Source organism: Nyctereutes procyonoides, unplaced genomic scaffold (assembly GCF_905146905.1).
Source record: "Nyctereutes procyonoides isolate TBG_1078 unplaced genomic scaffold, NYPRO_anot_genome, whole genome shotgun sequence".
Lineage (NCBI taxonomy): Eukaryota > Metazoa > Chordata > Mammalia > Carnivora > Canidae > Nyctereutes > Nyctereutes procyonoides.
Window position 1 is genome coordinate 41,436,038 of NW_026575125.1, and position 11,605 is coordinate 41,447,642.

The 11,605-nt window shown below is 46.2% G+C and overlaps 1 protein-coding gene across 2 annotated transcripts; it reads right to left on the minus strand.

Annotated features, from left to right (window-relative positions):
- Positions 1-1,009: 1,009 nt before the first annotated feature.
- Positions 1,010-9,647, minus strand: UXT (ubiquitously expressed prefoldin like chaperone). Of its 2 annotated transcripts, XM_055337371.1 has the most exons (7): positions 9,564-9,647; positions 9,279-9,385; positions 8,184-8,280; positions 7,991-8,058; positions 7,608-7,715; positions 1,315-1,378; positions 1,010-1,108 (listed from the first exon to the last, which is right to left on the minus strand). In XM_055337371.1, exons 2-7 carry the CDS (start codon positions 9,374-9,376, stop codon positions 1,055-1,057), a joined length of 489 nt encoding a protein of 162 aa, XP_055193346.1. In that variant the 5' UTR covers positions 9,377-9,385; positions 9,564-9,647; the 3' UTR covers positions 1,010-1,054. The 2 variants fall into 2 exon arrangements, with proteins under 2 accessions (XP_055193346.1, XP_055193347.1); XM_055337372.1 differs by lacking the exon at positions 9,564-9,647 and having other exon boundaries at positions 8,199-8,280; positions 9,279-9,557.
- Positions 9,648-11,605: the final 1,958 nt, after the last annotated feature.

Sequence of the window (11,605 nt, forward strand, 5' to 3'; positions counted from 1 at the left end):
GATAGCCGCCTGGGTTCCGAGGGGGCGTGCTGGGCCCCGCTGGCGCTTCACGCTGATTGGCCCAAGGCTGACAGCCTGTGGGCGATTGACAAGATTCTGGGGGCGCCTGCCTGATAATAATTGGCCCGCATGGAAGACGGCCTCCGAGGATAGGGGCGGATGGACTCTGCTTTCTACTGATTGGCGGACTAGGGACTCCAGACAGCTGCCAAAACACCAACTGGGCGGTGCTGCACTCCACGCTGCCCAGCGGAAGCGGGACTTATATGGAAGTGGGCGTAGCGGCAGGCTGGGAGGGGGTCGGGCCAGGACTGTGCGTAGGTGGGAGGATAACTCCTTCGTGATTGGGTAGAAAAGACGAGTTTAGGACAGCAGAGATAGGGTTGGACAGCGGCCAGGCACGCAAAGGAGCGTTGAGTGGCGGAAACTAAAGCCTAAGAGGAGGTCAGCGTTGAGCCTCAGCCAGTTATAAGGGGGCAGAACCTGGCTCTGCAATGATTGGCGGAAACTAGACTCAACCTAAAATAGGGGCCGGCCCGGGGAGGGCGGGATCAGGCTCTGCGCCCATTGGTGGAAGCTGAAATTAGTTAGAAGCCGGGTGAGGCCAAGGTTGGAACAAGACGGGCGTGGGTGTAATCTAAGGTACCCCAGTAATGATTAGGGTGGGGGAGAGGGGCAAACTTTAGGGCCAGGAATGAAAGGCTGACTGTCTTGGGAACAAACCTCCACCCTGAATCAGCCCATTCTCTATGATTAAGACAGTTACGTCCAGGAAGATAGAAGGGTCAGGTGGGAGGCCCAGGTTGCCAAGGCGACAGAAAAGAGGGCAGAGCAGAAAGTCAAGTGGCAAATGCTGCCAGGCAACAGGCTGGAGGCGGGACTTCAGGGGTCCTTTAAAGGTTCCACATAGAGACTGGCTCTCTGGGGTTCCTGGTAACTTCGTGCTTTAGAAACAGGGCACCTTAGCAAACAGCAAAGGGTTGAGGTGGGGAAAGAAGGGCCATGTGACTCAAAGGCATTCAGGCTCTTTAATGTCTACGGAGGCGGGAAGAAGTCAATAGTGAGGTGTCTCCGGGAAATTCTGCAGGCCTTGTAGTTCTCTAAGCCCCTGAAAAAGAGGATAGAAGAGATTGAACAGAGATTGTCTAGGCCTCAGCCCAGGCTTGCTCTGACCTCCCCTCCCTCAGAGCCAGCCTGGTTCCTGCTTAGAGAGGAAGATGGTCCTTCCCATCCCTGGCTCTCTCCCTTCGTCGGGTCACACCACCCTGAATACATTTGGAGACAGAGTCTGGGAATGGGGTGAGGTGCTCTCACCTCTAGCAACATGTGGATATGGGCCTTGATATTCATGGAGTCCTTGGTGAGACTGTCGCTGAGCCTGGAGAAAAGAAACAAGAAAGGGCCAAGTGGGCCCCACTTAGGCTCATGAAGATGATTTTTCCTCATCACTTCAAGAACTGCCTATGTCCTGGATGATTTCCACATGGCAGGTGGTAGGACATGTTACTACTTGACCTGCTCCTATGCAGAGATGCCTGGCCACCATCTGGGCTGCACTGATTCAAAGAAATTTATTGAATCCCTACTCTATGCCAGGCAATTTTAGGTACTGGGAGATAACAGCAAACACAACAGACAAAAATCTCAGCCTTATGGAGCTCAAGTTCTCGTTAAGAGGGACAAATTATGGAATAACATATAGAGTATTTCAGAGGGTTATAAGTAAAATGAAAAAGTTAAATGATAAGAGAGGATGAGTGCAGGAGTGGGGGCTGCAATTCTAATGAGAGCACTTACAAATGGCTGTGCGAGAAGCATTTGCATAAAGAGTTAAAGAAGATGATCATGAGGATAGATGGAAGATGAATGTTCCAGACACAAGGCCCAACACATTGAAAAATGATGAGGTAGGAGTGTACCTGGCATGTTTGAAGCACAGCAAAGTGGCTGGCATGGCTGAAGAAGAATAAGGGAAGGGGAAACTGTAGAAGGTGAGGTCAGAGAGATAAGGTGGGGAGGCAGATCATGTAAAACTCACAAGGCCATGGTGAGGACTCTTGACGTTTACTCTACGTGAGATTGGAGCCAAGGGAGGCTTCTGATCAGAAAAGGAATGTGAAATGACAAGGGTTTTTTAAAAAATATTTTCTTTGAGAGAGAGACAGAGAGCACATGTGTGTGCATGAGCAGAGGGAGGGCTCCTGTCCGGCTACAGGGAGAGGGAGAAGCAGACTCCCTACTAAGGGTATAACCCCTGATATGGGGCTCAATCCCGGGTTGCTGAGATCATGACTTGAGCTGAAATTGGACCCTTAACTGTTTAACTGACCAAGCCACCTAGGTGCCCCACTGACCAGGGTTTAAGAGGATTCATCTGGTTGCTGTGTGGAGGACTGAGGATAAGGAGAGCTAGTGTGGAAGCAGGAAGTCCAGTGGGAAAGCTACTGTAATAGCCCAGGTGAAAGAATGGAGACTTAGACTGCAGTGTCAGCAGCTGAGGTGATGATTAGTGACTGCATTTGTAATATATTTTGAAGGTAGAGTCAACAGGATTTACCAAATGGTTGAATGTCAGCTGTGAGAGAGAGGACTTAAGGAAGATGCCAAGGCCTAAGCAACTGGAAAGGTGGAGTTGCCTCAAACCACTCTGGCCCTTGACTGCTGAGTTACATATACCGGTCAATTCCTTATATCTTCTTTTTTTAAAAGATTTTATTTATTTATTTGACAGAAAGAGAGAGAGAGAACACAAGCAGGGGGAGCAGCAAGGAGAGGGAGAAGCAGGCTCAATTCCAGGAACCTGGGATCATGACCTGAGCTGAAGCCAGACGCTGAACTGACTGAGCCACCCAGGCACCCCAATTCCTTCTATCTTCTAAGCTGATTGGGATCAGACTCAGCCAACAGAATCCTAATTGATACAAAGGGCTAAGGAAGGCCCTTCTGAGGAATGAAGAATGAGTAAGAGTTAAACAGTAGGAGGGTCTTTTCCCCAAAAAGGCTACAAGGCAGGAAGGAGCTTTTGGAGGACCAGTCAGGAAGTCAGGGTGTTAGGAATTAAGTGACTGGTGGAAGGAAAGTGGTCCAAGAAAAGGTCCCAGAGGTAGGAAGGGGCTAGTTTACACAGGGTCTTGATACTGTCCTAAGGGAGGCAGACATTGTTGTGCTCAGCTATCTGTTCAAGTAGAAGGCAAATTAGATATGGTAAGGAGAGTAGAAGGTAACAACATAGAATGTTAAAATGGAAAAAAATACAGCACTATGAACCCGTATCTTGAATACCAAGATATTGGTATCTTCCAGATTTATATTTTCAGTTCAGACCCTTCTCCAGCCTTGGGAGTTTTAACTCTATCTTCAAAAACTCCACTTCACTGTTTAATAAGCACCTCATACTTAACTGGTCCTAGGTTGAACTCCTGGTCCTCCTCTGCAAATCTGCTCCTCCTCTATCTTCTCCCTCTCAGATAATGGCAACTCCATCCTTCCAGTTGTTCAGCCCAAAACTTTCACACCCTACAGCCAATCAAGCATTCTGTTTAAAATTGCAACTGCTCCATCCTAGGCAATGTTTCTTTTCCTATTTAAATTTTTTTTAAAGATTTATTTATTTGAGAGAGAGAGGGTAGTGACAGAAAGGGACAGAGAAACCTCAAGCAGACTCCCCGCTGAGCACAGACCCCCCCCAGCCCAACATGGGGCTTGATCCCAGGACCCTGAGCCTAGATCAAGAGCTGAGCAGAAGAGTTGGCAGCTTGACCAACTGAGCCATCCAGGCACTCCTCCTTTTTTTAATTACTAAAGTATAATTAACATGTAACCTTAGTTTCAGGGGTATAATATAATGATCAGATATTTGGATGCACTGTCAAACGATCACCACAGTAAAACTAATTACCATTTGTCATCATACAAAGTCATAAAAAATTTTTTCCGGGGAATGTTTCTCCTCTCCATTCCGGGCTGTTCTCTGTAGCACTGCCAACCTGTGACCTACTACATCATTTACTTCTTTTTTTATTGTCTGACTCCCCTGACTAGAATGTAAGCTATGTAAGGGCGGAGAACACAGACTGATCTGCTTTGTTCCCTGCTGTATCCCCAGGAACCAAACAGTATGCAGCACATAGTAGGCACCAACATATGCTGAATAAATAACTGAATAGACTACTCCATTCAAAGGAACCTGAAGTCCTCAGGAGATGGTTTGAGTCTATGTTTAAAGACAAGAAATCAATGAAGCATGGCACTGTTGCCCGAGAACAGGGATGCTTTCAAGAATATCTGGGGTAGTAATTCAAAGAACAGAGTAATGAACCTGATTGACTTCTAAGGACAATCTGAACATCAATAAAGAGAACAAAATTAGTTAATGGTACAAGCTTAGTCTAGGAAAGGCTATGAGTTGCAACACTTTTTAAAAAGGAGAAAAAGGGATCCCTGGGTGGCGCAGTGGTTTGGCGCCTGCCTTTGGCCCGGGGCGCGATCCTGGAGACCTGGGATCGAATCCCACATCAGGCTCCCGGTGCATGGAGCCTGCTTCTCCCTCTGCCTATGTCTCTGCATCTCTCTCTCTCTCTCTGTAACTATCATAAATAAATTTTAAAAAAATTAAAAAAATAAAAAAGGAGAAAAATACAAAGTCCACCAAATGCTAGTTGTAACACACAGGAGATGCTTCATTTTTTGCTACTGATTTAATAGGTAAAGCAGTATAAATACTCAAATGGTTACTGTCTGTTCTCTCTCCTTTTAAAAAAAGATTTTATTTTTAAGCAATCTTTACACCAAATGTAGGGCTTGAACCCACAACCCTAAGATAGAGTCACACACTCCAGCTACTGAGCCAGACAGGTGCCCCTATTCTGTCTCTTCTAGAGTTACATGTCTGTGGATGTGTACTCCTTTCTATATAATCAGGAAAGAATATACACACAGATCTGATACTCCCACTCCCCCAAAGAAATGTGCTAAAAGAAAGAATGGCTGACAGTCCTTTTGGTTGCATAAAATAACCCGAAAGAAAGTTAGTTCAAGGTGTGTCCCAAATAACAAAATATTTTAAAGAGGAGAGTGAGCTACTCAGACTCAAATCTTCATCTCCTAGGATGATTAAACTTCTAGGAAGCCCTCCTAATGATAATAAAGTAATAAGGGATCCAATCACATTTCTCATTCCAATAAACCAAGTCAATATATCAAAAAGACCAGACAAGTGGGAAGGCACTGACAATTTAAATACATTTTTGGGGAGAGATATCAAGTCTCAAAAAATGAAAATCTCTATCTGAAAGGCTCAGGAATTCTGTGACATAACAAGGAAAGCTCTGTTATAAAAAAAAATGGATGTGGTCTGAATGACCACTAGTTCAGAACTGTGTTGGCCCATGAAAGCAGGCCCCTTGACCCCTTCACTAATTGGTCTGATCACCAAGATTTAGAAATCTCGGCAGAGGGCGCCTGGGTGGCTCAGTCACTTGAGTGTCTGCCTTCAGCTCAGGTCATGATCCTGGAGTTCCAGGATCCAGTCCCACATCAGGCTCCCCGCTCAGTGGAGTCTGCTTCTCCTTCTGCCCCTCACCCGGCTCATTCTCTCTCTCACTCTGTGTCTCTCAAATAAGTAAATAAAATCTTAAAAAAGAAATTTCAGCAGATCTGAGGCTCTTTTGGGTCTACTAACACTTGGAAACCTTAGAAAGGTTTGAAAAGAGAAGAATTACTAAAACCAGAAGAGAAGCAACTCTGGAATAAATGAATGTAGGCATAAACAGAACCTAGAAGGCATTTTAGATCAGTGGTATTCACTCTTGTAAGATGGTATTAATCTAAGTGTTTTGCTTGGTATCCCCTCTCGTGGCATGTTTGCCAATCTTGGCAATTCTGCTAACACGGCACTCACAGTGGTCCCCTTGCCTGTAATGCTCTCCCCACAAAGCCCCAATGGCTTGTTCACTCAACCAAGAGACTCAAATGTCACTTCCCCGGAAGGCCTTTCCTGGCTACATTTCAAACCTCTCATCCACACTCCCAATTTCCCTTCCCTGCACAAAGCCTTAAACTCAACTGGAGCAGCCCATACTTTCTCCCTACATTACCTTCCTCTCCACCACCAGAGATGTGCTTCAATCCCCCCTCAATCTGTTCCTAGGATACCCTTTTAAATTCATTCAACAAACAGAGTACCTACTATATGCTATGTACTATTCTGGTCACTTGCGAATATAGACAAAATATCTCCCTTTGTTTTTGTTTTTTTAAAGATTTTATTTATTTATTCATGAGAGACACAGAGAGAGGCAGAAATACAGGCAGAGGGAGGAGAAGCAGGCTTCCATGAAGGAGCCTGATGTGGGATTCAATCCAGCAACTCTGGAGGCAAAGGCAGATGCTCAACCACTGAGCCACCCAGGCATCCCAATATCTCCCTTTGTAAAGCTTACATCCTAATGGGTGAAGGCAAGGAATTTTAGAAAGAAGTAAATTTCACAGCAAACATTAAGAGGTCATAAGTAGAACAAGGGAGGGGAATGAGGAGTGCCAGGGGCTGCAATTTTTTAAAAAAGATTTTACCCATTTGAGAGAGAGAGACAGAAAGAGAGCACAAGCACATGCCTGGGGAAGGGCAGAGGGAGAGAATCCCCAGCAGACTCACTGCTGAGCGCAGAGCCTGACATGGGGCTGGATCCCACGACCCCAAGATCATGACTTGAGCTAAAACCAAGAGTCAGATGCTCAACCAACTGAGCCACTCAGGTGCCCCCAGGGGTTGCAATTTTAAAGTTAGGTTACAGACAGCCTCGTTGAGGAGGTGACATTTAAGAAAGACTTAAACTATATACTATATGTTGGCAAATTGAAATTTTTTTTAAAAAAAGACTTAAACTGGGGATCCCTGGGTAGCTCAGCGGTTTAGCGCTTGCCTTCCACCCAGGGCGCGATCCTGGAGTCCCGGGATCGAGTCCCGCGTCGGTCTCCTGCATGGAGCCTGCTTCTGCCTCCTCCTATGTTTCTGCCTCTCTCTCTCTGTGTCTATCATGAATAAATAAATAAATCTTTAAAAAAACTATGAAAAAAAGACTTAAACTGAGTTAGGAAAAAGGAAGCTATGCATGTACCCAGGCATGTTATAGGCAGAGAGCACAGTTACCCTAAGGTGGGATCACTCTGAGGGTGTTTCAAGAAGCCCAGGAAGATCAGTGTGGTGAGAGCACAGTGAAGGAGCAAGAAAATTAGGAGGAGGTGAAATCGGAGGTAACTTGTTTTACTGTTATTGATTTATAGGGCAAAACCTCCTGGATCTGGTCAAAATTAGGCCCTCAAGGAACCCTTCTGTCTCGTTCACTGCGGCCTCTCTACTGCCAAGTACAGAACCTGGCATAGAACAGCCAACAAATGTGTGTGTGAATGAACAATACCAAGACCATTTATTGAGTGCTTCCTATGTGCTATTCTTGGGGCTGAGCTTTGCATCTCTACTTTCCTCAGCCCTAGCCCTGGGGAGGAGGAGAAATGGGCCCTTAAGTATCTATCATCTCAGAGAGCCATGGGGAAAGGGAAAAGGGTGTTGCAAATGGTGGTATTTTAGACACTTCATAGAATGGACTTACTCTGTGAGGAGATTGCTCTTACGATCAATGAACTTGAGAGCTTCTGCCAGTGTCAACTCCAGGAAAAAACCATATCCGAGGGCAACATAGATTCGTGAAGTGTCTGGGCTGAGGAAACAATGGTTAGAGGAAGTGGGGGAAGTCTTTATTACTGTTTAGCATACTATACAGTTTATTGGCAATTTTTTTTTACTCCACTCCTCCCACCTTCCCCAAATTAGAAGCTCTGAGAGGGCAGGGGTTTTGTCCTATTCGATTCACTGTCACATCCCCGGCACCTAGCACAGTGTCTGGTACATAGCAAATACTCAAAAAAATATTTGTTGCATGAAGGAAGGGGGAAGCTGAGCCCTGTGGGCTCAGAGGGGCAGGTAGACACTCACACAACTGTGTCAACGAAGAAGTTACAGCCCAAATCCACCTGCATATATAACTCCGAGGGGTTAGCTTCCTGTGGGGCCAGGGAAAAAGAGGTAGGGGTCAGTGGTCACCTTTCAGGTCAGCTGACAGGTTTTGGTCTGGGGTCTCTCCTCCCATCCCCCTCCCTTGCCCAAACACATCAAAATGGTCCCTAACCTTGGCTGTTTTTACCTGAAGTCGCTCAATGACATTTCTCAGTTGAAGGTATTTGGCCAGCTGCTCATATACCTTGTCGCGATGGTCCAGCACTTTTCTGATGGGACAAGAGGAAAATGGTGACCAACAGGAAGCCCTGGACCTGTCAGAATACCTCATATTATGACTGAGACCCTCATGTCACCATGCCTTAAAGAAGCATTTTAGTGCAGAAGTTGATTTGAATTGTGAGTCAGACTGCTTGGGTTTGAATCTAGGCTCTCCTTTTTACTAGTTGTGTGACTTCAGCAAATTCTTTAGGACTCATTTTCTCTTTAGGAGTCAATTTCCCTATCTTTTTTTAAGGGATCCCTATCCCTTAAAAAAGGGACAAGTATTACCTCACAAAGTCATTAAAAGAGAACTGTTTACTACAAAGCACTTACAATCGCGCCTAACCAAAAACTAAGCTCTATATATGTATTAGCTATTATTTATTAGTACTATTATCACATTCCGTCCAATCAGGATGTCCCATTCTCAAAAAAAAAAAGTGTCCCATTCTCACCCTAGAAAAATCTTCCATCCCTTTCAGGATGTTCATTATTCTGCTTCTGAATACTCTACTTCCTGCTCAGATTAATAGTGATAGTAACAATTTTTAATACTCATAGAGCCCCTAGTAGTCACATTAAATCCTTTACAAGGGGGGAATACATTAAAAACTCAAAACCACCCCATGAGGAAGGTTCCATGAACTTCCCCATTTCACAGATAAGAAAACTGAGGCACACAAAGGCGAGGCAGGGTACAACGTCTTCACACAGATGGCGAAGGGGCCAAGCCAAGGATTCGAACCTAAGAACTCCCGCTTTAGAATCTAGCTCCAAGGCTAAGTGAGATGGGAGGCCAGACAGGCGCGGACACACCCTCTACAAGAACCGCCACATCCCAGCCCAGTAGCACCCCGGATGTCGCTCCTCCTCGCCGGATCCGCGCACGGGGCTGGACTCCAAATGCCTCCCCCACCAATCAGAAGGCTAGACCCTGACTTTGGACGCCCCGCCCCCCCACGTGGAACCTTCCACACGTCCGGCCCTCCACGCTGCCACTCACCGCAGGTCCTGCTGTAGCACGTCACAGATGAAGGCCTCATAGCGCAGCACTTTCTCCCCCGTGACTTCCACCGCCCGCCGTTTAGGGGGCGTCGCCATGATGGGCTCCTGAGGAATGGGGAGCGGAGCAGACCACGTTGACCACACAGTTTGGCCTCAGGCACAGTACATCTGCACCCCCTCAACAGCGGGAGTGGGCTCGTTCGCCTCCGGCCGGGGGTTCCGCCTTCTGCCCCTCCCAACTCTGGGACTCTGCCACCCAGGGACACCCAAACGCGGCCCTCACCTTAGAGCCGCCGGCAATAAGAACGGTTGCTATAAACCATGGCTTCCGGGTGGCGCGGGTGAATGACGTACTACAAGGGCGCGGGCCAACCGAATAGCCGGGTGGGAAAGGCGGTTCTGAAGGGCTGGAAAGGGGCGAAGCGGAGGAGAGGAGGGCGGGGCTTTAGGGAATCCACAGAGTGTACTCCTGGCCGCGCGGCGTGGGAACAGGGCAGCGCGGAGCCTGTGGGGACTGAGCGTGGCTCGCGGGGGCGGGCCTTAATGGGATTTGGCGGGTTCCTGGGGGAGGCGGGGCGCACAAGTGGAGGGGGGAGAGAGAAGCGTTCAGTATTTAAAAGTCAGAGCTTCGGAAGCAGACGGGCAAGAATTGGTTCTGGTTCTGGTTTGTAAAAAGGAGAGTACATCCCGGGAACTGTCGCCATGGATTTTGATTTTTCGCACGGGAGATTTGGGTTTGATTCCCAGTAATGGGAATGATTGTGAGCATTAAAATTTTTTTTTAAACGGAGACAGATTCTCGGAAACTCAGCTTTGGTAACTCCAGTTTGCAACCTGCCATCCATAACTAGGATCCAAGCAGATATTGACAAAACACTATGTCTATTACCTCGTCTAATAGAGGCATCAGGTGGCGGGTCGCTGAAGTCCTCTGCTCAAGATCGGCTATTCTGTAGTTAGAAATGTTCCTGAGTCTTTATTTAAATGTATAAACTTTTATTTATTTGTATGCACTCAAGTTAATGAATTTATTTCCCATGTTACATTTTCAAATAATAGCATCATACCCAGCAAGTCTTGGCTGAGCCTGAAGGAGAACACAGATACCAAATCCCTCAAATGCTATGCCTGCCTATAGGGCCGAGAGCCCCCACTCATGCCAGTGATGTCTTCTCACATACTTTGTGTGTTTTGTGTGTAAAGGCAAGTTTTTCTTTCAAATGCTCAAAACCTAAGCACGTCAAGCTTTTCTTTGCCCTAAGAACAAGATGATTGGAAAGGACATGTAATTTTTTAAAATGTTTTTTTTTGTAAATCTTCAAATATTACATATAGTTAAAATTACATTTGGTGTGATTGAAATAGACACCAGGTAGTTAGACAACTATTATTGAGTTAATCTATACCATTTTCCTATGGGGAAAAAAAGAGGTGTTATGTTTATTATCTTTATTTATATATTTTAAAGATTTTGTTTATTTATTCATGAGAGACAGAAAGGCAGAGACACAGGAAAAAGCAGGCTCCATGCAGGAAGCCCGATGTGGGACTCGATCCTGAGACTCTAGGATCATGCCCTGGGCTGAAGGCAGGTGCCAAACCGCTGAGCTACCCAGGGTTCCCCCCATGTTTATTATCTTTAACACAAAACAACACAGAGTTCTGAAGAATTGAAGATAGGTCTGTGCAAATCTATTAACTTACATTTCATAAAACATTTTTTACTTTTTAAAGAAAAGGTTCTATTTATTTATCTGAGAGAGAGAGAGCATACATGCACCAGGGGAAGGGTCGGAGGGAGAAGCAGACTCCCAGCTGATCAAGGAGCCCAACTTGGGGCTTGATCCTAAGACCCTAGGATCATGACCTGAGCAGAAGGCAGACGCTTAACTGACTGAGCCACCCAGGTGCCCCCATTTTTTACTTTTTAAAAACATGTTACCAACTTTATTTTGACATTTTAAACCTACAGAAAAGTTGGCAGTGAACACCCATAGAGCCTGCATTTGGACTTGCCAAATATTAGTATTTGACCCCATTTGCTTTTTCCCTTTCTGAACCACATGGTAATTGTTGTCATGGCTGCATAGCATTCCATGTTTTGGATGGCCTCAGAATTTTTTTTAAAGATTTTATTTATTTATTCATGAGAGACAGAGAGAGAGAGAGAGAGGCAGAGACACAGGCAGGGAGAAGCAGGCTCCATGCAGGGAGCCTGATGTGGGACTCGATCCTGGATCTGCAGGATCAGGCCCTGCACTGAAGGCGGCGCTAAACCGCTGAGCCACCTGGGCTGCCCCGGCCTCAGAATTTTGAACCATTTCC

Bases quoted from the DNA above. Each gene is read 5' to 3' on its own strand.
- UXT (XM_055337371.1), bottom strand. From the start codon at position 9,376: ATGGCGACGCCCCCTAAACGGCGGGCGGTGGAAGTCACGGGGGAGAAA. The intron at 7,716-7,990 runs GTGAGTGTCTAC...TTGTTTCCTCAG, and splicing joins TTCTTCGTTGACACAGTTGT to CCCAGACACTTCACGAATCT. The intron at 1,379-7,607 runs GTAAGTCCATTC...TCTTTTCTCCAG, and splicing joins AAGAGCAATCTCCTCACAGA to GCTCAGCGACAGTCTCACCA.